This window comes from Megascapheus bottae, chromosome 6 (assembly GCF_031878675.1).
Source record: "Megascapheus bottae isolate mThoBot1 chromosome 6, mThoBot2.hap1, whole genome shotgun sequence".
Lineage (NCBI taxonomy): Eukaryota > Metazoa > Chordata > Mammalia > Rodentia > Geomyidae > Megascapheus > Megascapheus bottae.
In genome coordinates, this window is record NC_143514.1 from 69007949 (window position 1) to 69035677 (window position 27729).

Genomic DNA, 27729 nt, shown 5'->3' on the forward strand with positions numbered 1-27729 from the left:
CAGGAGGCTGGGCTCTAAAGGCTGCCCTACACCCCTGGGATCTCGGGCCAGGCCTGAACTGCAGGCCGGGGCAGGCCTTGAGAGCCTTCAGCCCGAAGTGGACCTGGGGCTCCGGAGGAGAGGGAGAAGACGGGACCTGAGCCCCGTAACTACCTCCCCACCTCCTCAGCGGCCCTCATGGCCGATCTCAGAGCTGAGTGGGGCCCTGACCCAAGTTCCAGATCTGCAAGAGGAGCAGAAGTCCCCGCTTCAGAGCCCTGCTTCACAGTGTCTGAGCAAGTGACTTAAAAACTTTTGGAACTGATGTGTTTAGCCTCTTTTAATTTGAAACTTGTAGCAGTCTAGGGAGGTTTATAAAGTGTCTCAGAATAAAGCTTTTATTTAGAGCCACTGGTGGCTCATACCTGTAATCGTAGCTACTTAGATCTGAGAACTGTGGTTCAAAGAAGCCCAAGCTGGAAAGTCCCAGAGACTCTTATTTCCAATTCACCACCAGAAAACTGGATGGACATAGTGCTGTGGTTCAAAATGATAGCGTGCTAACCCTGAGCAAAAGAGCTCAGGGACTGTGCTCAGGCCCTGAGTTCAAGCACCATAGCTGGAGAAAAAAAAAATTTATTTACTTTTAAGACAGGATCTCAGTATGTTGCTCATGAGTCATTGGCTCAAGTAATCCTCTTGCCTGGCTGCCTCAGCCTCTCAAATAGCTAAGACATAGGCTCATGCTACAGAGCCAAAGAGAACACTGCTCTTATAAGCACACACACGTAAAGATGGGTGCCAGTGGTTCATGCCTGTAATCCTAGCTACTCAGGAGACAAGAACTGAGAGTCAAGGTTCATAACCACTCTGGATAGAAAAGTCTCTGTGAGGGCAGGGAGCATAGCCTAGTGGTAGAGCACTTGCCTAGCATGCATGATTCCTCAGTACACCACATACTCAGAAAAAGCCAGAAGTGGTGCTATGGCTCAAGTGGCAGAGTGCTAACCTTGACCAAAAAGTGTCCAAGGACAGTGCCCAGGCCCTGAGTTCAAGCACAGGACTGGAAAAAAAAAAAAGTCTCTGAAAGCTGGGCATGGTGGATCATGGCTGTAACACTAGCTACTCAGGAGGCTGATCTGAGGATCACGGTTCAAACCCCACTCAGGCACGGAACTCCTCCAGACTATTATCTCCAACTAACCACCAGAAAACCGGTGTGGCTCAGGGATAGGGCAGTGGCTTTGAGCTGAAGTGCTCAGGGACAATGCCCGGACTCAGAATTCAAGTCCAACAACCAACGACACACACACACACACACACACACACACAAAAGGGGAGGGGGGCGGGAGTTTGACCTAGTGGTAGAGTGCTTGCCTAGCGTGCACGAAGACCCGGGTTCGATTCCTCAGTACCACATGCATAGAAAAAAGCCAGAAGTGGTGCTGAGGCTCAAGTGGTAGAGCTCTAGCCTTGAGAAAGACCAAGGACAGTGCTCAGGCCCTGAGCTCAAGGGCAGGTCTGGCAGAAAAAAAAAAGTCTCTGTGAGACTCTTACTTCCAATTAACCAGCAAAAAAACTGGAAGTGAAGTGATAAAGCATTATCCTTGGATGAAAAAAAGGCTAAAGACGAGCTCTGATGTCCTGTAAAGTGCTTGCCTAGCATGCACGAATACTTGGGTTCGATTCCTCAGAATCATATACATAAAAAAAAGCCAGAAGTGATGCCATGGCTCAAGTGGCAGGGGTTTAGCCTTGAGAAAGCCTAAGGACAATGCTCAAGACCCAAGTTCAAGCCCCAAGAATGGCAAAAAAAAAAAAAAAGGAGTCTAAATGCTGAGGCTCAAAGAGTAGGGCAGTAGCAGGTGGTAGCCTTGATCTGAATAGCTCAGGGACAGAGCCCAGACCCAGGGGTAGGGTGGTAGCCTTGAACTGAAGAGCTCAGGGACAGCACCCAGGCCTGGAGTTCAAGCCCATGACCCACAAAAAAAAAAAAAAAGCACCATTTTGTGGGTATACTTTCTTCCTCTCTCTCTCGCTCTGTCTCTCTCTCTCTTTTTGCCAGTCCCAGGGCTTGAACTCAGGGCCTGAGCACTGTTGTTGGGCTTTCTCAAGGCTAAAAGCTCTACCAGTTGAGCCACAGCATCACTTCTAGCTTTTTCTATATATGTGGTACCAAGGAATCAAACCTAGGTCTTTGTGCATGGTAGGTAAGCACTCTACCACAAGGCCAAACTCCCAGCCCCTCTCAATTGATCCTTTTTTACTCACTGGCTGGTGCCTCACCACTTGGGCTATACTTTCAGTCTTGCATTTTTGCTAGTTAATTGGAGATCTCAGACTTTTCTGCTTGGGCTTGTTTTGAACATGTATATTTACATCTCTGCTTTCTGAATAGCTAAGATTGCAGCTGTGAGCTACCAATACCTAACTCCCATTCTTTATGTGTGCAGATATTCTACACTATTGGAGTCATAATGATAAGCACAAAAACAAAGAACCGCCTCAGCAAGGTAAAATTTACTTCTGCAGAAGGGTGCACCATCAGTCCAAAACTTGGCAAGCCAGCATACAGAGCAGGCAGATTGCTCCCTATTTATCTCAAACAATAGGATGCACTACCCTTTGTTAGAAAGGGCTCAGTATCACTTAGGAATAAAGGTACCAATTCAGTAAGGCAAAGCTTACTTCCACAGAAGGGTGCACAGTCAGCCAAAAACCTGGCAAACAGGCACCTAGACCAAACAGGCTGCTCCCTTTTTATCCCTAACACAGCAGGCGCTGCCCGTCTGCTCCCCACTGGTTGAACTCGGGTTCATATCTGCTTGTGACTTGCTTTGCTTCAAAAGGTTAAGATGAAAAAGTTGGTTGCAGTGGCTCACACCTGTAATCCTAGCTACTCAGGAGGCTGAGATCTGAGGATTGTGGTTCAAATCCAGCCCAGGCACTAAAGAACATGAGACTTGTCTCCAATTAATCACTAGAAAACAAGAAGTAAGGGTGTGGCTCAAGGGGTAGGGTGGTAGCCTTGAGCTGAAGAGCTCAGGAACAGTGCCCAGGCCCAGAGTTTAAGTCCCATGGTCCCCCCTCCCCCCAAAAAAAGAGTAAGATATATTTAGAAAAGAGTAAAATGTATTTAGATAAGGTGAACATTAAGGGCCAGGAGTTTGACCTAGTGGTAGAGTGTTTGCCTAGCATGCATGAAGACCCGGGTTTTATTTCTAGGTACCACATAAATAGAAAAAAAAAAGCCAGAAGTGGTGCTGTGGCTCAAGTGGTAGAGTTGTAGCCTTGAGAAAGCCCAAGAACAGCGCTCAGGCCCTGAAATCAAGCCCCAGGATGGGGAGGGGGGAGAAAAAAAAAAGTAGATAAGGTGAACATTAAAAGGCTTTGAAGTATGATTAATGGTACACAAGCAATCTCAGAACATACCCCCACTCAGCTATTTCTTGAGCAATCTGAGATGTGTTTTTAGAGGTGAGTAAATGTGTTTTCAGAGGTGAGTCTTAATTCCATTTTAGAACAAAACCTTACAAGACAAAAATCCTAACAGTTCCACTTTTTCTTTCTATAGTCCCAGATCTTAGCAGAATAAGCAACAAGAGGCAAGCTACTGGGCCAAACCAGGAATTTTTAGGCAATCCACTTTGACAGAAAAGATGGCTTTTGCCCTGCACCGTGGCAGGATTATGCCCATAATTCTAGCTACTCAATAGGTTGAAATCTGAGGATCATAGTTCAAAAAGCCAGCCTGGGGAAGAAAAGTCTGAGAGACTTTTTATCTTCAATTAACCACCAGAAAACCAGAAATGGCCCTGTGACTCACTGAGTGGTAGAATGCTAGCCTTGAATAAAAGAGCTCAGGGATAGCACCCAGGCCTTGAATTCAAGCCACACTGATAACAGAAGGAAGAGGAAGAGGAAAAGGAAGAGGAAGCAGAAGCAACTTTTCTCATATACATAGTATATATATTTTTATTTTATAAGTTAAATCCAAATAATCCATGGAAACTTGCCTAGAATGAGCAGGGTTTTTTTGCTTTTTTTTTTTTGTTGTTGGTTGTGGGGCTTGAACTCTGGGCCTGGGCCCTGTCCTTGAGCTCTTCAGCTCAAGGCTACCACCCCACCCCTTGAGCCACAGCGCCACTTCCCATTTTCTAGTAGTTAATTGGAGATAAGAGTCTCAGGTTCTTTGAACTGCAATCCTCAGATCTCAGCCTCCTGAGTAGCTAGGATTACAGGCCTGAGCTTTTTGCTATTTTAAAAAATTATCAGCTTACTCAGTATTTGTAGATCTGCTACTACATTCCCCAAAAGTATGCCCTCCTTCCAGGTGGAGGTGATTATCTTACAGAAATGCAGAGAAGCCACATAACATTTGAGGAGGCTGATAAGACCCCTACCCCTCCTTTGCGCAATGCCCATTCATGGCATCCAATCATCTGAGGTAAGGAGTTAAGGTCTGGATCAGGGCAAGGTCTGGATCAGAGCTGAGGAAAGCCTACCCCATAGCTGGTCCACGCCTGGGATTCCAAAGGACTGCCAGTCACAGCCTCTTCTACCTATGCAGCCTGGCCTGGCCTCACTGGTGGATGGGGGAGGCGCTGCTCAGACTGATGTTGATCTCTTCTGACAGCTGCTCCTAGGGCTGGCTGGATGGCAAGTAGTGGGGGAAGGGACCAGATTTAAGGACTTGGCTGCCCCGCCCCTTGCCAGATTTGGCCTTGCCAGTGCGGGTAAGCATCCTTTGAGGTTCTGGCTCTCAGGCAGGGGGTTAGAGACCTCTGCAACCTGATTTGTATTTCATGGTGCCATGAACACTTAGCATTTATGTCTGATCCTACCCCACAGGCTACCTGGAAAAACCAGTGCCCCTCAACATGCGATTTCGACGCCTGACCCCGGGCTACTTCCGAGTACTACAGGTAGGTGTACCCTTAACTGGTGGCTCTGGCACCACCCACCGCTTCTCCCACCATAGCTGAAGTGATACTCCCCATAGCTCAGCTGTCACGTTCCCTGCCGCCTGACAAGCCAGGGCCCAGATGGGCAGTGAAGCGAAAGGGATTGGGGTGGAATCTCCCTGGGGCAGCAATGGAGTCAACATCTTCACACAGCTGCACCTTCTTAGTCCCTTCCTACCTAGAAATCTCAGCTGTACCCTGTGTATCCCCAGATGCAGGTGGCTGGGGAGCTGAGGGTAGAGCCCCGGAATCGGCTGATTGGAGTTATGGCTACATTGCTCGCTGTCCTTGGGCTAGGTGGCTCCTGCTATGCTGTATGGAAGATGGTGGGACAGCGGCAGCCGCCACAAGCCCCACGATGAGGCAGGTGACCTCTCGGGTGGGCTGTGGAGGTAAGCATCTCAAAGCAGGGGGAATGCAATCTTAGAAACCCATGCATATGTGTAAGTGTACGTGTGTGAGAGCGTGTGTGTGAGCGCGCGTGTGTGCGTGCGCCTGCCTGGGGCTTGAACTCAGGGCCTCACTGCTCAAGGCAAGCACTCTACAACTTGAGCCACAGCTTCACTTCAGGCTTTTTGATGGTTAAGAGACAAAAATCTCAGATTTTTCCTGTCTGGGCTAACTTCAAACCATGCTCTCAGCCTTAGTAGTTAGGATTATAGGTTAGAACCACCAGCACCTGGGAGAAACCCATTTCTTTTGAGGATCAGTTCCTTCCTCTATTTAGGAGAACAGAATAAAAGTGATCTTAGGGCCATGAATTTGGCCTAGTGGTAGTGCTTGCCTAGCATGCACAAAGACCCAGGTTTGATTCCTCAGTACCACATACATAGAAAGTGGTGCTGAGGCTCAAGTGGTAGAGCTCTAGCCTTCAGAAAGTCCAAGGACAGTGCTCAGGCCCTGAGCTCAAGCCCAGGACTGGAAAAAAAAAAAAAAAAAAGTGATCTTACTCCCCAGGTGCTGGTGGCTCTCACCTATCAGTAATCCTAGCCATTCAGGAGGCTGAGCTATATAAGGATCACAGTCAAAGCCAGCTGGGACAACTAAGTCTGGGAGACTCTTATCTCCAATTAACCAGAAAACCGCAAGTGGCCTTGCTGTGGCCACTGGAAGTGGTGCTGAAGAGCTCAGGGACACCACCTAGACCTCACAACCGACTTTATGCCCCAAAACCGACTTAAAAAAAAATTGCTCTTACTCCCCCACTTTACACTTTACTTTATACCTGGGTTTCAACTCAGATATTAGGACCCAGAAGGAAGGCAGGAATGCAAATTCCAAGGCTGACATCTGGCCCTGTACAAAGCAAGTAACTTACAGAGCTGAGGTCTGCAGCACTGGCCTAGAAGTTAAGAGTCAGTGGTAAGTCTTCTTTGTCCAGTCCTTTATTGAAGGAAGGGCATCAAAAGAAACGGATCTAAACCTCAAACCCAGAGCCTAGAGAGGTTGGCACACTCCCAGCCTAGTCCTTGCGGCACGGTCCATGGGCAACTCCTCTGCCCTTCACCTTCAGATAGATGTGTCCATCTCGGGAACCTCAGTGGACACTTCTGTGGGCAATGCTAGCCGCTGGGGGGGCACGTAGGACCCCATACCCGCTGCCCTCTCTGCCTCTTCCTGACTGTAGGGTTCGATGGTCAACTGCTTCAGCCTGAAGAGAAAGAAGAACAGGAGTTGGGAGTTGCAAGCCGCGCCTGCCCTGGCCCCATCCACCATCCCTCTCTACTTACTGACTTCATACCTTTTCTTGTGGTCTTTGGATCGTAAATGGGTCTTAAGGTTGGCGGAATCTATGAAGTACCTCCTGCAGGGATAGGAGTAAGAAGGGTGAGGACGTGCTGCCTCGAGTACGCCTACCTCTGGGATCCCGGCTCGTTCCCCGACGCCAAGCCCCTGACTTGAAGGGATGACACAAGGGCTGCGGCCCGGGTGTCTAGAGAGGCACCGGCCCAGCGCACGGCCCGGGCCTCACAGCTCCCGATCGGCAGAGCAGGCCTCCTCCGCCCGGGGCTGGACTCACGCGCAGGCCAGACAGCGATGCAGGCCGCCCCCGGGCAGGTCCGGGTCGGGCTCCGAGTCTGGGTTCGGCGTGGGCCGCGCGGGCCCCAGTGGCCGCAGCTCGCGGTGAATCTCATCCAGGTCCGGCCGCCGCCGCTTAGCCTTCATCTGGCGGGCTAAGGAGTGCGCTCTGTGCGCGCCGCTCCGACGGGAGCGGGCCATGCCGGTGACAGCGGAGCCCCAGGGTCTGGCGAGGAGAGGAACCCACGCGCAACGGCGCTTCCGGGCCGCCCGATGACGTCACGAGACGCCCGGAGGCGGGACCAGCGCCGCAGACCACCTCTGATGACGCCACCGCGCCTGCGTCTCGAGCGCCCTCACGAGGCCGTGGGCGGTAGCGACAGGCCGGGGCGGGGCCCAAGCGGTCAGGGAGGGGCGGGGAGGTGTGTGTGCCCGGGGTGGGACGGGCCCTGGTGTGGGGCCTTGCCCAATCGTCCCCTCCAGGTTCCCACACCTTAGACTGAGGTGGAGTCTAAGATCTTTTAATTTAATCATCTCTGCAAGGCACTGATAATGTTTTTGACATGAATAAATTAATATATGAATGACAATAACTTTGGCATTCCAACTCCCACTGGAAATGTTGACACAACTTCTCACAACTCTCCAGTTATCTCCCTGGGTCTCTGCTTTCCCCTACTCCAGCCAAATGCAGTGTGTGTGTGTGTGTGTGTGTGTGTGTGTGTGTGTGTGTGTGTGTGTGTGTGTGTTCTTCTCAAAGGTCCTAGTACTCAGGCTCCCATCTCTAATCCTAGCTACTCAGGAGGCTGAGATCTGAGGATTCTGGTTCAAAGCTAGTCCCAGCACCAAAGTCTGTGAGACTCCAATTAACCACAATAAAACTAGAAGTGTCGCGATGGCTCAAAGTTGTAGAGCAGTAGCCTTGAGCAGACAGCACCACCCTGTCCTGAGTTCAAGTCCCATGATAGATGATAGACAGATTGATAGATAGATGGGTAGATGTATATATGTGTGTATGTATGTACGTACGTACGTACATACGTATGTATGTATGTAGAGGGGCTGGCCTGGGAATGTGCCTTAGTGGTAGAGTGTTGCATGCATGAAGCTCTGGGTTCCTCAGTTCCAATAAACACAAAAAGCCAGAAGTGGCACTGTGGTTTGAGTGGGAGAGCACTAGCCTTGAGCAAAAGAAACTCAGGGACAGTGCTCAGGCCCCAAGTTCAAGCACCAGGACTGTCAAGAAAAGAAAAAAAAGTAGTAGAGGTACTCATAGAAAGACCATTCATTGTATGTCAGGATAGGGTGAGCCTGTTCTCAGTCAGCAGGCCTGGTGCCTCCTAGCCTGTTCAGAGCTAAGTCGGCTGGACAAGATCAGAGAAGCTCAGCAATAATTCAGGGGCTCCAGATCTTGGAAACTGTAACCAGGAAACAGGGAGACAAGCACGTGCATCCCTAGGGACGTGAGTAAGTTTCCAGGTCGGACAAAGGAGTGAAATGTAAGCTGGAGGGGCAGGGGGAGGAGAGCTGGGGACCTTCCCACAAGAGTTCACATAGTGTCTGCGTTGGGGACACAAGGTATGGCTGGGTTGTGGGCACAGCTGGCATGACTACAGTCACAGGAGGCTCTGGTGGGAGTCCTAGATCCAAGGATTTGGGGAATGGAAGAGGCCTTTTCTAGAATCATTCTAGGATATAGACACTCTCAAGTATTTTGCTCCTGAATGAAGATGTCTGCATTTTTCTTGACCAATCTGGGTCAAGATAAGGGTTGAGGTAGCAGAAACTTGCCCCCACCTCAGATGCTTTTGGATAGGATTCATATGCTGGGCCCTGTGCCAGCTAGGGAGGTTGTTGCATCTTTAATGAAGTCACTCAATCCTGGGGACAGGCTCTTGGTTCCATCAAGTTCCTAAAGACAGGTCCACTGGTGCCTGCTGGACCACAGAGGGGAAGGCCTGGATGCCAGACCCCTTTCTCCTGAAGCCATGAACCAGGCTTTCTGGAAAACCTACAAATCCAAAGTGCTACAGACCCTGAGTGGGGAGTCTGAAGAGCTGGCAGATGAGGTGGGTACCCTCCATGCTTCCTGGCTGTGCAAAGGAAGAGGGACAGCACCAGTGAGAGAGCAGAGAGGGATGGAGGATGGGCACAAGCCTGGGCCACAGTCAGGAAAGACGGTCAGCATGGCTCAGTGTTGAGGACCCAAAACATTCTGAGAAAACGGAGGAAGACCAGAAGACCTGGGGCCATGGGAGCAGTGAGCACTGTCTCCACAACCTCAGGGGCTGCGCATGGAAAAGTTTTTCTGGGAGCACTGGACAGACTGGGCAGTAGCCAAACACAGCTTTCTAATGGGCAGAGCTGAGGAATTTCTTGTCTGGAGAAATGAGAAAGGACATTTATGCTTTGTGGGTTACTAAAGCAGCCTCTGTTTTTCTTTTTTTTTTGCCAGTCCTGGGCCTTGGCTCAGGGCCTGAGCACTGTCCTTGGACTTTCTCAAGGCTAGAGCTCTACCACTTGAGCCTCAGCACCACTTCCGGCTTTTTTCTATGTATGTGGTACCAAGGAATCGAACCCGGGTCTTTGTGCATGCTAGACAAGCACTTTAACCACTAGGCCAAACTCCCAGCCCCTGTTTTGTTTTATTTATTTATTTATTTATTTATTTATTTATTTATTTATTTTTGTTGCTGTTGTTGGTCATGGGGTTTGAACTCTGGGCCTGGGCCTTGTCCCTGAGCTCTTCAGCTCAAGGCTACTACTGCCCTACCCCTGGAGCCACAGCCCCACTTCTCAGTTTTTAATTGATTAATTGGAGATAAAAGTCTCTTAGTCTTTAGGATCTTTTTTTTTTTTTTTTTTTTTTTTGCCAGTCCTGGGCTTGAGCTCAGGGCCTGAGCACTGACCTTGGACTTTCTCAAGGCTAGAGCTCTACCACTTGAGCCTCAGCACCACTTCCGGCTTTTTTCTATGTATGTGGTACCGAGGAATCGAACCCGGGTCTCCATGCATGCTAGGCAAGCACTTTAACCACTAGGCCAAACTCCCGGCCCTCTTTAGGGTCTTTAGTGCCTGGGCTGGCTTTGAAACTCGATCCTCAGATCTCAACCTCCTGAGTGGCTAGAATTACAGGCGTGAGCCCAGTGCCTCTGTTTTATTATTGTGTGTGTGTGTGTGTGTGTGTGTGTGTGTGCGCGCGCGCGCGCGCGCGCACGTGCATGTATGTATAAGTAATTACAGATGAGAGTCTCATAGACTTTCTTGCACAGGCTGGCTTTAAAGTTTAGCCTCTTGAGTAGTGAGGATGACAGGCATATGCGTCTGGGGTGTGTGTGTGTGTTTTGCCAGCTCTTGGGCTTGAACTCAGGGGCCTGGGCATTGTCCCTGAGCTTCTTTTGCTCAAGGCTAGTGCTCTACCACTTGAGCCACAGCATCACTTCCGGCCTTTTCTGTTTATGTGGCACTGAGGAATAGAACCCAGGGCTTCATGCATGCTAGGCATGCATTCTACCACTAAGCCACATTCCCAGCCCTGTTTTGTTGTTGTTGCTGCTGCTGCTGCTCTGCTGCTACTGCTGTTGTTGTTTTCAATCACAAAGCAGCCAGGCACTCGTGGCTCAGGCCTGTCATCCTAGCAATTTAGGCTGAGCCCTGAGGATTATGGTTCAAAGTAACCCTGGGCAGGAAAAGTCTACGAGAATTATCTCCAATTAACCACAAATATGCCTGAAATGGGGGCCAGGAGTTTGACCTAGTGGTAGAGTGCTTGCCTAGCATGCACGAAGACTCAGGTTCAATTCCTCGGTACCACATACATAGAAAAAAGCTAGAAGTGGTGCTGTGGCTCAAGTGGTAGAATGCTAGCCTTGAGAAAGACCAAGGACAGTGCTTAGGCACTGAGTCCAAGCCCCAACTGGCAAAAAAAAAAAAAAAAAAAAAATGCCTGAAATGGAACTGTGGCTTAAGTGGTAAAGCAAAAGAGCTCAGGGATAGTACCTAGGCCTGAGTTTAAGACCCAGTACTGACATAGGAAAAAAAAATCATTATTAAGGCCTTGAACTTGGGAACCATCTCATGTTCAGAGGCTGAGATAAGTGTCAGCCTCACAAATAGATGAGACAGAGGTAAGAACTAATCCTGGGGGAGGGGTGGATGGGTAGGAATAAGTGTACAAAACTGGGCTTGTCTGAAATACACTTATGTGAGAAAGTGCTAGGATTGAGGTCTGTGCAGACATACATGTAACTGTGAACTGGATCCTGGTGTTATCCAGTGAGTCTATGCTTCTATGCTTGCATGCCTGAGTGCAGGCCCCTGCAGGTATTGTGTTTGCATGATGTGTGGGTATGGCTCTGTGAGAGGTTTTGTAGTTGATGGGTGAGGTTGTATACCTGCACAACTGTGAGTGTTTTAACTGCCTGAGTTGAGTGTGGAAGTACTTGGCAGTACATCTAGGTGAAGAGCTGTAGCCATATGGAAGTATGCCCAGGTACAGGCATGTAGGTATGTGTATATCTGTGTGTGTGAAAGGAGGGAGGGAGAGAGAGAGAATGCATGCCCTCATCTATCTGTCTTAAGTGTGTCTCTAAGTGAGCAGGTTTGTGTACTTAGGGATGTCTGTGGGGATTTAAGTGTATGTGTGTGTATATGTGTGAGGTGTCTGCACAGAGGTATATCTGTACACATTCTCATGTTCCCTTGTGGAAGTTTGAGATGTAGGTGTGTGTGTGTGTGTGTGTGTGTGTGTGTGTGTGTGTGTGTGTGTGTGTATTTAGTTCTGTGGGGCTTGGGGTGCCTTGTCTATGTGTACCAGGCAAGCAGTGGAGTGAGGGTCCCACTTCTCTGGGCTTCTCTCATGTTGGGGGGGAATCCTTGTGTCTCAGAGGGAGAACCCAGCATTAGTGGAATCTGAGACAGCTGAACCCACTGAAGAGGCATTCAGCCCCATGGCACAGCTGGCACGCAGGGTGAGTTTTCCCTTTGTTCACCCCAATCCTAAGGGAGCCTAACAGCTGATATGGAGCTCCCACGAAGCTGTGCTGGGTTCTCCCCTAACTCCCAGCCCCTCCCTCCTAGGTTCAAGGAGTTGGGGTAAAAGGCTGGCTGACAATGTCATCTCTATTTAATAAAGAAGATGAGGACAAACTGCTACCACCAGAGTCCTGTGCTGACCAGTACGTGTGTGTTTAGGGGATGGCACTGGGAGGGACCTGGGGTTCCTTTTCTGAGCTGTTGGTTCCTTCTGGTCTGTACTTCTGAGGTTAGAAAGATAAAACAGGCCTATCTAGGAGATTAGATCAGGACTGGTAGAAAATTACCAGCTCTGGGGCCGGGAGTGTGGCCTAGTGGTGGAGTGCTTGCCTAACATGCACGAGGACCTGGGTCCGATTCCTTGGTACCACATACATAGAAAAAAGCCAGAAATGGTGCTAAGACTCAAGTGATAGAGTTCTAACCTTGAGAAAGTCCAAGGACAGTGCTCAGGCCCTGAGCTCAAGCCCACGACTGGAAAAAAAAAATTACCAGCTCTGTTAGGATTAAGGAGCTTCCCTTCCCATCAATCTCTGTTTTGGTCCAGGTCAGTGGGTCCCCTATATTGTCCACCCTCATCATCCAAGGTACCTTGTGACCCATTTAACTCCCTGAAGGTATCCATCTGACTCGACTGGATCTCTCGGAGGGGTCTGGGGGGGAGGGGGTCCCGGAGGACCAGTGTTTTAGCCAGGAGCCAAAGGGTCAGACACAGGGACTCAGTCTACCTCCTAGCTCTCTCTGGTATACGATCCATCTCTGCTCCTTCCTAGTCACACACAAGGCCACCCTCATCCATCTCTCCTCTTCCAACTCATCCCTACCTTTTCCCAGTCCTAGCTCTCTAAGCACTTTTCCATATTCTAGGCTCCTACTTCAAGCCCCTCTCCTACAACTCCCAAGTCCTCTCCCCTAAATTTATGATCTGGAATTTCCTTCACTTATGTCCCCCAAACCGCCTTTGCTTCCAAGATAGAACCTGATTCCCCCCCCTGCCTTACCTTTTCCACCCGTGAAAGCTGAACAAATCCCCATCTCAAGCCCTATGTGTGGATTGGGTCCTACTTCTCTGGCCCCGCCCCACCACAGGCCACGCCCACACCACGACGCTGCCCCCCCGGGCTCCGCCCCCAGCCCCCGGGCTCCGCCCCCAGCTCCCCAGACCCGGCTCAAGACCTGTGACCCCGTTCCGGTCCAGTCCCACCCCGACCTCTTCCCCAGAGCTTCCGCAACCTGCTCCCGCCCCATTGCACGTCCCCCATTTCCGCCTCTGGCCCCGGGTCCCCAGCCAGCGCTCCGCCCTCACCCCGGCCCCGCAGCCCGTGACCTCTCTCTCCCCCGTCTTGCAGCCCGCTGGCGGGGCAGCCGCCCTCGCAGGCGGCGGCGGAGGCGGAGCCGCGCGGGCCGGGATTCTGGGACGCGTTCGCCAGCCGGTGGCAGCAGCAGCAGCAGGCGCTGGCCGCGTCCATGCTGCGGGGCGCCGAGCCCACCCACCACCCGGATCCCGAGCCCGGGGATGAGGCCGCCGAGGAAGCCGCCGAGCGCCCCGAGCCGCAAGAGGCGGACCCCGTGGCCGGCTTCAAGTGGGGCTTCCTCACCCACAAACTGGCCGAGATGAGGGTGAAGGCCGCGCCCAAGGGCGACTAGCAGGCGGGGGTGGGGTGGGGGGCCCGAAGGGGCTCCGGACCCTGCCTACTCCCCATTAAAACCACTGACTCGAGACCCCGTGTAAATGGATTTTTTTTTCCCAGAGACGTGGGTGGGCGACCTCAGGCGGAGCCGGAGAAAGTCTTGGTGCCAGGATGGATGGCTAAGTTTAAGGTACAGTTGTACCAGGAAGGATGGAGCTCTGGGGGGGGGGGCAGACTCCACGGCCCGGTGCAGCCCCACCGAATGCAACAGACTCGGCCTGTGGCTCTATTCGGTGCATGATTCCTGAACAGTGGAAAGGTCAGATACCAACGAGAGAGCTTAACTCCCAGAGGGGCCCACACAAAGTGACCAATTGAGGCTCCGGTGACCCGAGTCGGTGAGTCAGGAAGACTTCCTAGAAAGGAAAGCTAGTGATCCTAGGAAAATAACTGGAAAGAAGGGGGCAAGTAACTGAGGCCAAGGGAGGAGGAGCGTGCGCCAAGACTTAGAAAGGGGAAACGGAGTGTCGAGATGGTCTGAGGATCCCTCCTCTCAGTAACCGCTGGGGGCGGCGAAGCTCCGGGAATTCTGTGGATCCCACCTTTGTGGCGCGGATCCCGGCCCTGGAACCTCCCATCTGGCCATTCCCAGCTCCCAGCTTTAGAATGGAGCGTCAGAGATGGTTAGGGCGGCTCGCTGGGGGCCGAAGCACTTCGTATATTCCAGGCACTTTGCCACGCGGGTTACAGTGATCTCAAGATGTTAGTATTATCCGCTGCCTTTCCCCCTTCAGTCACCTAGGGATGCAAGCTTGGTCCCACGAGGCTGAATGTTTACTCCGCATCACTCCCAGCCCTGCGCCTTTCACCACGCACGCATGCGCGCCTGCTCGCCCCTTCCTCCACATCAGTCCCCTAAATCAAACTCAGGGCACGTTCGACTCTCAGGTTAGCTTTATTCAGTAGATCTGCACCCCATCACACCTCCGACCCGGCCTCCACAGGGGCCACGAGGCTCCCCTGTCCCCCTTTTGTTGCCTGCTTCATTTCGTTCCACCTCCCCAAGGCTTGGAAGGGGGAACCCAAGATCCAGGCACGTGTGGGCCATCCGAGGCGGGACTCCTCCCTGCCGGGGCCCGGGTCCAGCCCGCGCTCCGGAGCTTACCGGGAGCAGCGACAGTCACACCTCGGACTCCCTGGGCGGGGCTCGGGCGCGCTGGCAGCCGTACAGCCACTGGATGACGCGCGCGTTGCGCTCCACCACGGACACGGCAGGCCGCCCGTCCCGAGCCGAGCCCGCCGCCTCCGAGCCGCCCCCGCCGCCCCCCGCACAGTCCGGGGCGCCGGCCGTGTCCCCGTCGCTGGATGTCCAGTCGCTGGTGTCCCCGGAGGCGGGGGGCGGCGCGGGCCCGGCGCCCCAGCTCTGCGGGGAGAAGCGCTCGGCGCCCAGCACCTCCACCAGCGCGCGCTCCAGGCCGCAGTAGTTGAAGAAGCGCTCCTTCTCCGAGAGCGGCAGCGAACACGAGGGGCACAGCGCCCGCTTCCGGGCGGCCTCGGGGCTGTCGGGGGAAGCGGCCCAGCCCCCCGGAGCCGCAGATCGCTCGGCCGGGCCGGGGCTGCTGGGGGCGGCGTCCCGGGAGGCGCCCAGGAAGAGGCGCCGCACCAGCCCCTGGCCCTTGGCGTTCTCTTTGTTCACCGAAGCCTTGCAGTCTCGCTTCTGGCGGTAGAAGATGAGCGAATCGGGCCTGGGCTGTCTCCGGCCGCTGCCCCGGCGGGCGGGCCCTGGCGTCCTGGGAGAAGCGGCGAGCCCCAGTTCATTGCAGGGGTGCGGGGTGAGCGGCCGGGGACCCCCACGTAGGGCTGGCTCTTGGCGTCGGACTATCACCTGATGTGTCTTGACATACTTGGCTTTGTCAGCCTCCAGCCTCTCCACGGCGCTGGGGGTCCGTCCTCCAGACTGAGTGGAGGGAGAAGCCAGGGGCATCTTAGCAGAGCTGGGCAGGACAGTGCCCCATGGGCAGCTGGAGGGACCCGGCCAAAGGAGGAGCCAAGGACAATCGGCTGGGATGTCCTGGAGCCTGCAAAAAGAGGAATGGTCAGAGAGATGGTAGGTAGGGTCACTGTCCCTTCCTACAGGCATACCTGCGTTCAGAATCAGCTGACCACCCCTTCCCCATCCACTTCCGTGGGGTCTGCCCTGGAAGCAGAAGGAAGCCCAGGCTAACCCCCCTCCCCTGCCGATTAGAGACTTTAGTTGGGGGCTCTCGGGTCACCCAGACACATGTGCCCCTTTGAGCGTGCCTCTGTCCACAGGGACATGAAAGGAGACACTTGGAACAGGAAATGAGGCAGGTTCCAGCCCAATTCCCGAAAGTGGACTTAACCGGAAAAAATACCTTTCCTAACCCAGTAGCTTTAAGCCCAAGACAAGGAGGTTCCCTGGCCACAGGCTGGCTCCAGTGGGGCCCACCCTTCCCGCCCCCAAGCACGGGGTCAGAGACATAACTACAGGTTAGAAGTCTCCAGTAACTACAGCCAACTGCCCTGCCCAGACCCAGCAAGGCTGTCCAGGAAGGAGAGGGCTGTGGGTCCCCAGGTCATGTCAGCCAGCTACTGCCGGGCACAGAGTGCCCTGCCAGGAAGACTTAAAAAACACCAGCTGTAAACATAACCCTGTCTAACGCCAACATTTCCATTTCCTGGGCCAGGAATCTAGCATGGAGAGAGCGAGAGCAAGAGTGAGAGAGAGCGAGAGAGAGAGAGAGAGAGAGAGAGAAGAGAGAGAGAGAGAGAGAGAGAGAGAGAGAGAGAGAGAGAGAGAGAGAGAGAGAGAGAGAAAGAGAGAGAGAGTGTACAGAACTAGTTCAGATAGAGTCCTTCACTCGTGTTTTGTTTCTGTTCCTGCTCCTAAAAAATCAAGTAAGCCTCACTAAAAAGTTCCTTCTACTGATTCTCCCCAGCATCTCCCCAGCAACTCGGCAGGCCCAGAAGTTTGCCTTCAGGATAGATTTCCGTCCCTTTCTCATCTGGAGACCTCTGACCCTTCTCAACTGTCCTTGTCCTGGGGAAAAGGGAAGGAAGGGTTGTAAATCAAGAGCTGCCAGTTTCCTTGGCAGCTAACAGAATAGGCCACCCACATGGTCCAGCATACCCCACCCTGCCCCTATCTCCTAGCCTCCCATCCCCCATTGTACTGAGAGGGGCACATTGGTACAGGGGATGAGGGGACCTTGAACTGAGACAACAAAGGAACCAACTATGTAAGGATGGGATGCTCAAAACACCCCCAGCCAAATAACCCCCCCACCCCCCTGAGTAGAGACCCTAACAACCCCACCTCCCAGTTCAACCTGTTTAGTTTACCTTCTACCAGCACCCTGCCCATCTAGTAAGTCTGTCCAGAGTTAAAAGACCTAGGCATTCAGGACAGCCTGCCAGTGTCCCTTCACTTCTCCCAAGGACCGTATGGGGTCACAGGTCAGATTCCAAAGTCTCAGGAGGGCACTGAGTTTGTCTGACCTCATGTGTGCCCTCTGTCCCCTCCTCCACTGGGTAGAGAGGCTATAAAAAGTCCTTAAACACAAGTACCAAAATAGTTCACTGTCCTCCATCTCTTCCCTGCTTTCCTGGGCTGCCTTTGATGCCCAGTCACAGAGAGCTCACTCTAGAGTCTGGTGGTAGTCTTTGTCCCCTTTGGCCTTTTCCTAGCCCTCTCCCAGTCAGGGAGTAAGCAGTCCCAACTCTGCCTCTGGCTTCTGCTCTGGACACAAACCAGCTTCTAGGCTCGGCAGCTTGGTGTCAGCCTTGCCACTCTGGACTCCCGGGAGCGCTTCCACCCAGCCCTGAGCTCAGGATGAACTCACCTTCGCGTGGGGAGGCTGAATTGCAGGGGTCCTTGGGCAGGTCCAGACTGAGGGCTAGAGGGACAGCACGGACTAGAAGTAGCTTTGGTGGCAGCCAAACCTAGCTCTCTACAGGAAAAGCAGAGCCTCCACCCCCCAGATTAACCCTTCCGGATCCAGAGTCTGGCCCTGTTAACTCCTTCCTGATCACATCTCAGTGGAGCAGAACCATGGTTCCCCTCCTTTATTTTACAGATGGTCAAATAGGCTCTGCCCACCTAAATGGCTTACCATGGAGACACCAGGAACTTGGGAGCAGTGCCAGGATCCCCACATAAGACCTGGCTCCCAGGCTCCCTCCAGAGCCTTGAGTCAGGGATGATCCTGCTGCCTCCCCCCACCCTACCCCCCCCACTCCCCCCAAAGTGGGAAGATGCTCTGACACTGTGAGGGCCTAGTGGGCTGCTAATGAACTTGTGGTTCTCCCTCTGTGACAAGTTCAGGCCATATTGATCCTCTCCTGGAATGATGGCCAGCTTGCTGTCCATTTTAGTCCAGGAATCTGTGGTTTCCAGGAGGGCACAGTGGTTTTGCTGATATGCAAGTTATCCTGTCCCAGCAAACTAGGCACAAGAGTCACACAGGAACCCACAAGGGGCTCTTCCTGACCGAGATGCCCCAGTGGCAAATGGCTGGGAAGAGAGTGACAAGAGGAAGCTGTTGGGGCCAACTTTCTGTGTTTTGGACTTTTCTGCTGACCTGGAACCCTGATCCTCATATTTCAACCTCCTGAGCAGCTGGGATAACATCCTGGAGCCATTGGAGCCTGGCTGTCTGTTTTTTCTTTTTTCTTTTTTTCTTGTCTCTAACTGAAGCCCAAGTCATGGGGTGGGGGTGGGGGTGGGACTCCATCCTGAGTTCAAAGTGCAGCTGCCAAAGGGTCAGCTAGCAGGCCATTTAGCATAAATCCTCCTTCCTCCCTCCCTCCTTTCTAGCACTTCTTAATGCTTGCAAAGCAAGTTTACCTCTCTGGCTCTTTGATCTCCTTTGACAAACCCCATGGGCTCTAGAAATGGGCTCAGAAGGATAATGAACTCCACTTAAATAAGCAGTGAAGAAAAGACATGCTCAGAGCCTTTCTCCAAATCCATTCTGTCCACTGCATCATCTTCTGTGAGGCAAGGTCAAGAGTTTGAAAACCCAAGGCCTACCAAAATATAGTTGTCACTATACCTGAAGACAGGATTTGATGCCTCACCCCTCTAATCCTAGCTACTCAAGTAGCTGAGATCTGAGGATTATGGTTCAAAGCTAGCCTGGGCAGCACACACACACTTTTTTTTTTGGGGGGGGGTTGGTCCTTGGTAGTTCTATTTTGTATTGTTACAGCACTTTACAAAACTCTTTTAAGGGGCTGGGAGTTGGGCCTAGTGGTAGAGTGCTTGCCTAGCATGCATGAAGACCCGGGTTGGATTCCTTGGTACCACATACATAGAGAAAAAGAAAAGCCAGAAGTGGTGCTGAGGCTCACGTGATAGAGCTCTAGCCTTGAGAAAAATCCAAGGACAGTGCTCAGGCCCTGAGCTTAAGCCCAGGACTGGCAAAAAAAAAAAAAAAAAAAAAAAAAAAGCCACAACCCCAAAAGGACAATCTTTGGGGAGTAGGTGTAACTAATTTTTACATTTATAGCTGAATAGATCGAGGAGGGAAAAAAAATTTAACCAACACTCACAGACAATGAGAATCATTGGAGATGGACATATGTCAGAGGCCGTTTAATTACTTCATTCAACTATTTGTGTATTTAGTCCTCAATGTAATCCAAGGAAATGGTGTCTTCCTTCTCTAAACTTTACAGATGTAGGTGGGATGCAGACCAGTTGCACAGTTGTCTGTTGTATGGCCTGGAAGGGGTTAAGCAGGGGGAGGTGGCTGGGCTGGGCCCAGCTGGGATGCTGTCAATGGCAGGAAACCTGTGACCTGCCAGGGGGCAGCTGGGGCTGTGCTATCTGACTGACACTCCCTCCTCTTCTCCCCTCTTCTCCCCCTTCCCTTTGGTCTTAATGGAGCATCTAGGTTGGGTGAAGGGAAGGCAGGGGCCTCTTCGCAGCTCTGTTATGGGCTTTGAGGACCAGATGCTAGACTATAGGAAGAGAGGACCCAGGGGGCAACACAGTGCTACTTGGATGGGTGACCTGTACTCTAAGCTTCAGAAGTGGCTCTGAATCCCCATAAAAGTGCTCAGAGGGGAGACAACCCCTACCCCACTGGGGACCCAGGGTGGTGACCTAACTCTGCTTTCAGGGATCTTGATGGGATGGGGTGGGAGCTTAAGAACCTTGTTTCTAATACTTCCTAGTCTCAGGATGCCAAAGAGAGAGGGCTGGGAGACAGGCCCAGGCCCTAGACCACACAGACAGAGTTGGGGAATGGGGGAGAGGGCAAATGGCTCGATTTCTGGGTGAATCAGGGGGATGGGAGAGTGAGGGATGGGTTCATCTGTCTGCCCACTCACCTCAGCTCTTAGCCACATTTGCCCAGAGCCGGATCATCTCTGCTTCTGGTCATGGGTCTCCAGGGAAATCCTTTAAGTAACTCCTTCCGGCCCTAGAGCCAGGACCTGGGGCAGCAGGAGGCCAAGTCTGAGGGCTGTTTCCTTCCTGTTTCTGACCCCATTCCCGGATCACCTTGATGGGCTGGGAATGAGCCTGAGTCAGAACTAGCTTCTCTCGGAAGGGGGTGTGCAGAAAGATGGGGGAGTAGCTCTGGTCAGTGCTGGGAATAATGGGTGGGGAGAGGCCCTTTGGCTCAGGCCTCAGACCCTGCACCCACCCACAGGAGACGTGGGTTCTTTTCCTCATCAGTCAGCTGCAGCACACAGGCCAGTTTCACAGTGATTCTAACCCAGAATTTCTTCTATTCATTGGCTGTGTGACATCAAGCCACATCTGTACCTCTCAGAGTCTAGTGGGAAGTGTGATGAATGTGCATGCATCTGTGGGTCTGTGAAAGCAGTTGGCACCTTACGGATACTCCAGAAAGGGCATCTTTACCCACCACAGACAGACACCTTCCTGAACCTCTGACCCCTACCCCCACCCCACCCCCTCGACTGAGTCTCTGGGATGGGAAAGGCTTGGGGAACTTAGAGAAAGGGGGTTTTAGGAGAAAGGGAAGAGTCCCCTCCCTGGGCGGGCCTCTGGTGAGCCTCAGAGATCCCAGCCACAGCTCCTCTGTAATTCAAAGCTTTCCGTTTTGGGAAAGAGACTCAGCCACAACAATAGCTTGGCCCTGGCGCCTGCCACTCTGAAGGGTGCGGCTGTGAGCAGAGCCAGGCCCCAACACCACAGCACAGCTATTAAGGGAGGTAGTGGAGAGGAAGATACCATTAGACATTCATTTGAGTACCTCAGTATGGCTGGTGAACAAGGCCAAAATGTCAGGATTTTGGCTCCCCCTACCATGTTTAATCCCCTAGCTAGAATAACAAAACCATCCACTTTTACTAATATTTCCTCTTCTGCTCACTCCACATAATCAGCTTTACACTTAAAATCACCCTTACCAACAAAATCCTGTGTAAACTGGGTGCTACTGTGTCTATTTTTTATTTGTATTTTTTTTCTCTATGCTGGTATTTGAACTTGAATTCAAGGCTGTCCTAACCATTTTTTTTTTTTTTTGGTCATGGATAGCTTGAACTCTGTGCCTAGGTGCTGTCCCTGAGCTCTTAAGCTCAAGGCTAGTGCTCTACCACATTGAGCCACAGCACCACTTCTGTTTTTTTGGTGGTTAATTGGAGATAAGAGTCTCATGGACTTTTGTGCTTGGTCTTTGAACTGTGATCCTCAGATCTTAGCCTCGTGAGGAGCTAGAATTACAGGTGTGAGCCACTGTGCCCGGCAGCTTTTTTTTTTAACTTTAATTTTTTAAGTGTTTTTATAAAGGTGATATACCTAGGGGTAAGATTTATATAAATCAGATAAAGAGTACATTTCTTTTCTTTCTTTCTTTTTTTTTTTTTGGTGGGTCATGGGGCTTTAACTCAGCCTGGGCACTGTCCCTTTGCTCTTCAGCTCAAGGCTACCACCCTACCCTTGAGCCAAGCCCCACTTCCCGTTTTCTAGGGGATAATTGGAGATAAGAGTCTCAGGTTCTTTTGTGCCTGGGCTGGCTCTGAACCTTGATCTCAGATCTCAGCCTCCCGAGTAGCTAGGATTATAGGCGTGAGCCCCAGAACTGGCTCCTCTTTCTTCTGGCAGTCTCCTGAGATCTCGGCCACCTTCTCCCTTCCTGTCCCTGTGTTCCCAGAGTAGGTAACTTGACCCAGGATAGGGCACTTGACCTGGATTAATGTCAAAAACCCTATCACACTTCTCTGCCTACAGTATTGACTTCAAAGGTGGGGCAAGAAATCCAGTTTTAGTCAATGAGACTTTTGCCTGGGACTGGTGAGATAGAGATGCTCTCTCCTTGGCTGTGCAAGCTCTTGTAAGTATAGCAGCCTTTGTGGTGGAACTTGCTCAGTGATAAGGAAGACCCTTCCTGAAAAGGGCCGAAGTTACCCACAGGGAGAGCTTTAAGGACTTGGAGAGAACAAAAAGCAATCTTGCTTATTGGAGCCTGTCAGGTAAGATCTGAAGCAAATTTCCTTAGGACTTCATTCCTCTGCTTGAGAGCTACGGGTGTGGCTCTGTGGTACAATGCTTGCCGGAGCCCTGAGCTTGGCTTTCGATGGCGGTGGTAATCACAGGACTTGAACTCAGGGACCTGAGGGCTGTCCCTGAGCTCTTTGCTTAAAGTTAGTGCTCCACCACTTTGAACCACTTCCTGCTGAGGCTGGCTTCAAAACATGATCCTCAGACCTCAGTCTCCTGAGTAGCTAGGATTGCAGGCATGAGCCATCGGTGCCCAGTGGCATTTTCACTAAAGGCTGGCACTCTACAACTTGTGCCACTACTCTAAAGCTGGCTTCTTTTCTGCTGGTTAGTTAGAGATGAGAATTGCTGGCCTTTGTCTGCACAGGCTGGCTTTCTCTGGGATCCTCAGATCTCAGCCTCCTGAGTACCTACGTGTGAATCACCAGTGAGATAAGCTTTCCAGCCCCTCCCCATGACGTGTTCTTGTCTCTGGGATGAGAGGGTTCAGTCTAGTCATGAGGTGACATGGAGTTCCACAAATATTTTTGGGCTGACCTCCAACTATGATTCTCACATCTCTGTCTCCCAAGTAGCTAGGGTTCCAGGCTGGAGCCACTGTGCTCAGATATCCTCATTTTTAAAAGTCCCTAACATGCCCCAAACCACCATGGTAATTTCCAAAGTTATCCTTCCTCATCTTGTAAGACTCACAGGAAGCAAATTCAGAAATTGGGGAGCTCACTGGGCACCAGTAGCTCATGCCTGTAATCCTAGCTACACAGGATGCTGAGATCTGAAGACTGCATTTTTAAGCCATCTGGGGCAGGAAAGTCTGTGATGCTCTTACCGCTAATGCACCATCATCAAGAAGTTGGAGGTGACATAGCAAGACACGACAAAGTAAAGAGGACTCAAGACACCCACACACAGTGAGACCAAAAGTGAACAAACTCAGGAGAAAAACACCAAATTATAATACCCAAGTACCTCTTTATATATACATAAAATAATATAGAGTGAACCCCAAAGATAAGGCAATAGAGGACCTCTTTTATTTTTTTCCAATCCTGGCGCATGAACTCAGGGCCTGAGTAATGTCCTTGGGCTTTCTCAAGGCTAGAGTTTGACCACTTGAGCCACAGCACCACTTCTGGCTTTTTCTGTGTATGTGGTACCAAGGAATTGAACCTGGGTCTTTGTGCATGCTAGGCAAGCACTCTACCACTAGGCCAAACTCCTAGCCTAAACTTTTTTTCTATGTAAAATTTGAGATCTTAGCCGGGTGCTACATCTTCTTATGTTTTTGTCCCCCCAAAAGTGGGATTTTTAAGCCGGGCACAATGGCTCACACCTAGAATCCTAGTTACTCAGGAGGCTGAGATCTGAGGATCAAGGTTCAAAGCCAGCCCAGGCAGAAAAGTCCCCCATGAAACTCTTATCTCCACTTAATCACCAGAAAGCTGGAAGTGGTGCTGTGGTTTAAGTGGTAGAGGACTAGCCTTGAGCTGAAAGCTGGGCATGGTGGCTCACACCTGTAATCCTAGCTCATCAGGAGGCTGAGATCTGAGGATCATGGATCAAAGCCAGTCGGTGCACTAAAGGCAGTGAGACTCTTATCTCCAATTAATCACTAGAAAACAGGAAGTGGAGCTGTGGCTCAAGGGTAGGGCAGTACCCTTGAGCTGATGAGCTGAGGGACAGTGTCCAGGTCTAGGGTAGGGCAATAGCCTTGAGCTGAAGAACTCAGAGACAGTGCCCAGGCCCAGAGTTCAAGCCCCAGGGCCCACCATAAAAGAAAAGAAAGAAAAAAAATTGAAGTTTTTGTATTTTTTTGTTATTCATAAGCTTTGTAAATCACAATGATGATCCTTATCATTGTGGTTGTAAAAATAATTATGCATGGAATTAATCTTAACAAAGAAAGAAAGAAAAGAAAAGAAGCTGGAAGTAGAGTTGTGGCAGAGCTCCAACACTGAGTGAAAAAAGCTAGGGGTAGCCTAGGCCCTGAGTTTGAGCCCCAGTACCAGCACATAAAGAAAGACAGGAAGGCAGGCAGGCAGGCACTGAATCTTAGCCCAAGACACCTAGGAAGTGTACGATTGCCTAGGCTTATCCACCAGAGGGCAGGCTGTACCCAATAAGGATCTATCCTGAGCCCTCTTCCCCTGTCTATTTCCTGGGCCCAAGAGCCTGTCTACCCAGTTCTGGGCATGCACATTATTATTATTATTATTATTATTATTATTATTATTATTATTATTGCCAGTCCTGGGCTTGGGCTCAGGGCCTGTGCACTGCCCTTGGGCTTCCTCAATGCTAGAGCTCTACCACCTGGGCGGCAGCATCACTTCTGGCTTTTTTCTATGTATGTGGTACCAAGGAATTGAACCCGGGTCTTTGTGTATGCTAGGCAAGCACTCTACCACTAGGCCAAATTCCTGGCCCTGGGCATACACATTCTTAGTGCTCCTGTTGCACTCAGTGATCACTCCGGGGATCTCTATCTGGACACTTGATGCTTTGGATTGCCTGTTGGCGAGTCACAGCAGTTACTCCTGCATTTATATTGCTCCCTGTGGTTTATAAGACAGCTCACATGTACTATTCTTCTTTGGCCAGCAAAACAACTCAGGAAAACAATTTCTGATTATGGCTACTTTTGAGAAGCAGTAACAGGCTCTCAGAGCTTCACATAGCAAGTTACTGCCTCCGCCCCCTCACAGGAATCTTGCTAAGATGTCAAGGACTTACAAATAAAACATAGTGGCACCTGCCTGTTATCCTGGTACTTGGGAGGTTTTGGCAGAAGGACCAGGAATTCAAGGCCAGTCCGAGATACACTGTGAGACCCTGTCTCAGAAACAATCAAGCAAGCTTGGCCCTAGTGAATCCCACTTGTAATCTATTTTAGCTATTCAAGAAGTCTGAGATCTGAGAATCATCATTGAAAGCTAACCCAAGCCATGAAACTCTTTTCTTCAATTAACCACCAAAATGCTAGAAGTAAATCTGTGGCACAAGCCTTTAGTGAAAAAAAACTAAGGGACAGCACCTAAGCCTTGAGTTCAAGCTCCAGTACGAGCACACACACACACAAAATACAATAATGACAAAGCAGAGTTAAGGGCTAATTCATGCAATTCTACAGAAATGAAAACAGTGGAGTATTGAATTGACCTGTGTAGAAAGATGGATGAAGAGGATATGAGAGAGTTTATTTATTGCGCAGTTCAATTCTTCCATTTTTTTTTACTGAATTTTAGTTTATATTTTATCAATTAGGAAGAGAGAAGTGTTAAAATATCCGGCTATGACAAATATATCAATCTCTCCTGATAGCTTTGTGAGACAATGTTATTATTAGATGGTTAATTAAAGATCATTGTCTCATGGACTTTCTTGCCTGGGCTGGGTTCAAACTTCAGTTCTCAGATCTTAGCCTCCTGAATATTTAGAATTTTTTATGCCAGTCCTAGAACTTGAACTCAGGACCTGGGTATTGTCCCTGAGCTGTTTTGTTTAAGGCTACTACACTTGAGCCACAGGTCCACTTCTGGCTTTTTGGTAGTTAATTGGACAAGTCTCTTGGACTTTGCTGGCCAGGGTTGGCTTTTATTTCTTTCTTTATTTTGCCAGTTTTGAGGCTTGAACTCAGGGCCTTAATACTGTCCTTGGGCTTTCTCAAGGCTGGTGCTCTACCACTTGAGAAATAGCACCATATCCAGCTTTTTCTATGTATGTGGTACCGAGCAATCGAACCCAGGTCTTCATGCATGCTAGGCAAGCACTCTACCACTAGGCTAAGCATCCAGCCCCTAGGATTGGCTTTGAGCCATGATATTAAATCTCAACCTCCAGAGCCACCAGTGCCCAGTTTTTATTTTATTTTTTAGCTAGAATTTCAGATATGAGCCACCTGTGCCCAATTTAAATTTATATTATGTAGAGATACTCCTTTTTCTGATACTTTTTTTATTGAAGAATTTATTAACATTTTTACATCATATTTCAAATGATGTGTTTAACAAACAAGTATTCAAGAAGGGAATCTCTATCGACAATCACTGGCATTTAGTTTTTAGAACATAATCAAAATTAGGCTGAGGGTTTGTATTTCATAGATACATATTAATCTATGTAATAAAACATTATGTCTATAAGTCATAAATTTTATGTCTATATAGTTGTGTTTATATTTCCAATACCAAGTCCATAGCATTGGGTATGCAAATATTGAGTCCTCACTCTTGTACTGTTTGGATCTAATGCCACATATTAAGGAGACCATGCATCTTTTGTTCCTTTGGTCTTAACTTGTCTCATTCAACATGATTCACTCTAGATTCATCCACTTCCCTGCGAATGCTCTATTTTTTTTATTTTTTTAAATTTTTTTTTGCCAGTCCTGGGCTTGGGCTCAGGGCTTGAGCACTGTCCTTGGATTTTCTCAAGGCTAGCACTCTACCACTTGAGCCTCAGCACCACTTCCGGCTTTTTGCTATGTATGTGGTACTGAGGAATCGAACCCAGATCTTTGTGCATGCTAGGCAAGCACTCTACCACTAGGCCAAACTCCCGGCCACAACAAATGCTCTATTTTATCTTGTCTGTAGAATTCCATTGTGTGTGTATATATACACATTTTCTGTATCCATTCATCTGCAGTAGGACATCTGGATTGTTTCCATCGCCTGGCTATTGTGAATAGTGCAGAGATGAACATAGCTGAGCAGGTGTCCTTATCCTGATACTTTTTTTTTCTTGCCTTACTAGAACTTATTTATTTTATACTGGGGATGAAACCCCTTACTTGGCCTATGTTAAGTAGGTGTTTTACTCCTGTCTGAGTGGCATCCCAAGCCCACATCTTTCTTTTTTTTTCTTTTTATTTCTGTGTCTCTCCTTAGACTCCCAAAGACATATAAACAAGCAAATAGAACAAAGAAGAAAGAAAACAAAAACAGCAAAAAAGAAAAAGTACAAACCTCTTGTTATCATTTCCTGGAGTTCATTTCAGTAAATATTATTTTGTATGATCACAGGCATGTAGGTATTGTGCCTTTCTGTTCCTCTCCTAAAAGTGTTTTCCTTTGATCTCACAGTGTGCAAATGACTAGAGAACTGTATAATATATTATGTCTTGATATTTTGGATCTATCTTCTGCATATGAGAGAAAATATATGCTGTTTGTCTCTCTGAGCTTGGCATACCTCACTTAACATGATTTATTCTAGTTACATCCATTTCCCTGCAAATGACACATTATTCATTCTAATGGCTGTGTAAAATTCCATTGTGTATAGGTACCACATTTAAAAAAAAATCCACTTATCTATTATAGGGAACTGGGCTATTTCCACAGCTTGGCTATTGTGAATAGTGCAGCAATAAACATGGATGTGTAAAGATCTTTATGGTATCCTGACTTGTGATGTTCTGGGTAGATGCCCAGGAGTGGTATGGCTGGGTCCTAGGGAAAATCTATGTTTAGTTTTTTGAGGGTCCTCCAGACTGCTGTCCAGAACGGTTGCACCAGTTCACATTCCCACCAGCAGTGCAGTAGGGTTTGTCTTTTCTCCCACATCCCCGTCAACATGTGTTGCTGTTGGAATTCACAAT

General features: G+C 50.0%; 4 protein-coding genes across 4 annotated transcripts; 2 read left to right on the plus strand and 2 right to left on the minus strand.

Moving 5' to 3' along the window:
* Positions 1 to 4859: 4859 nt before the first annotated feature.
* Positions 4860 to 5330, plus strand: Znf593os (ZNF593 opposite strand). Its single transcript, XM_090333855.1, has 2 exons — positions 4860 to 4904; positions 5156 to 5330. Exons 1-2 carry the CDS (start codon positions 4860 to 4862, stop codon positions 5303 to 5305), a joined length of 195 nt encoding a protein of 64 aa, XP_090189981.1. The 3' UTR covers positions 5306 to 5330.
* Positions 5331 to 6102: 772 nt separating this feature from the next.
* Positions 6103 to 7242, minus strand: Znf593 (zinc finger protein 593). Its single transcript, XM_090333857.1, has 3 exons — positions 6964 to 7242; positions 6685 to 6747; positions 6103 to 6594 (listed from the first exon to the last, which is right to left on the minus strand). Exons 1-3 carry the CDS (start codon positions 7161 to 7163, stop codon positions 6453 to 6455), a joined length of 405 nt encoding a protein of 134 aa, XP_090189983.1. The 5' UTR covers positions 7164 to 7242; the 3' UTR covers positions 6103 to 6452.
* A 1693-nt stretch (positions 7243 to 8935) lies between these two features.
* C6H1orf232 (chromosome 6 C1orf232 homolog) lies at positions 8936 to 13716 on the plus strand. Its single transcript, XM_090333858.1, has 4 exons — positions 8936 to 9031; positions 11849 to 11932; positions 12042 to 12139; positions 13346 to 13716. The coding sequence occupies exons 1-4, from the start codon at positions 8951 to 8953 to the stop codon at positions 13641 to 13643; spliced, it is 561 nt and encodes a 186-aa protein (XP_090189984.1). The 5' UTR covers positions 8936 to 8950; the 3' UTR covers positions 13644 to 13716.
* An 853-nt stretch (positions 13717 to 14569) lies between these two features.
* Positions 14570 to 17548, minus strand: Fam110d (family with sequence similarity 110 member D). The gene is made up of 2 exons (XM_090333859.1): positions 17491 to 17548; positions 14570 to 15705 (listed from the first exon to the last, which is right to left on the minus strand). Exon 2 carries the CDS (start codon positions 15609 to 15611, stop codon positions 14808 to 14810), a length of 804 nt encoding a protein of 267 aa, XP_090189985.1. The 5' UTR covers positions 15612 to 15705; positions 17491 to 17548; the 3' UTR covers positions 14570 to 14807.
* Between the last annotated feature and the right edge of the window lie 10181 nt (positions 17549 to 27729).

What these genes read in the sequence shown, in the direction of transcription:
- Znf593 (XM_090333857.1), bottom strand. Translation starts at nt 7,163, where the DNA reads ATGGCCCGCTCCCGTCGGAGCGGCGCGCACAGAGCGCACTCCTTAGCC. An exon ending in CATCGCTGTCTGGCCTGCGC is followed by an intron (nt 6,748 to 6,963) that starts GTGAGTCCAGCC and finishes CTATCCCTGCAG; the next exon opens with GAGGTACTTCATAGATTCCG. An exon ending in TCCAAAGACCACAAGAAAAG is followed by an intron (nt 6,595 to 6,684) that starts GTATGAAGTCAG and finishes CTTTCTCTTCAG; the next exon opens with GCTGAAGCAGTTGACCATCG.
- C6H1orf232 (XM_090333858.1), top strand. Translation starts at nt 8,951, where the DNA reads ATGAACCAGGCTTTCTGGAAAACCTACAAATCCAAAGTGCTACAGACC. An exon ending in CTGAAGAGCTGGCAGATGAG is followed by an intron (nt 9,032 to 11,848) that starts GTGGGTACCCTC and finishes CTTGTGTCTCAG; the next exon opens with AGGGAGAACCCAGCATTAGT. An exon ending in TGGCACAGCTGGCACGCAGG is followed by an intron (nt 11,933 to 12,041) that starts GTGAGTTTTCCC and finishes CCTCCCTCCTAG; the next exon opens with GTTCAAGGAGTTGGGGTAAA.
- Znf593os (XM_090333855.1), top strand. Translation starts at nt 4,860, where the DNA reads ATGCGATTTCGACGCCTGACCCCGGGCTACTTCCGAGTACTACAG. An exon ending in GCTACTTCCGAGTACTACAG is followed by an intron (nt 4,905 to 5,155) that starts GTAGGTGTACCC and finishes GTGTATCCCCAG; the next exon opens with ATGCAGGTGGCTGGGGAGCT.
- Fam110d (XM_090333859.1), bottom strand. Translation starts at nt 15,611, where the DNA reads ATGCCCCTGGCTTCTCCCTCCACTCAGTCTGGAGGACGGACCCCCAGC.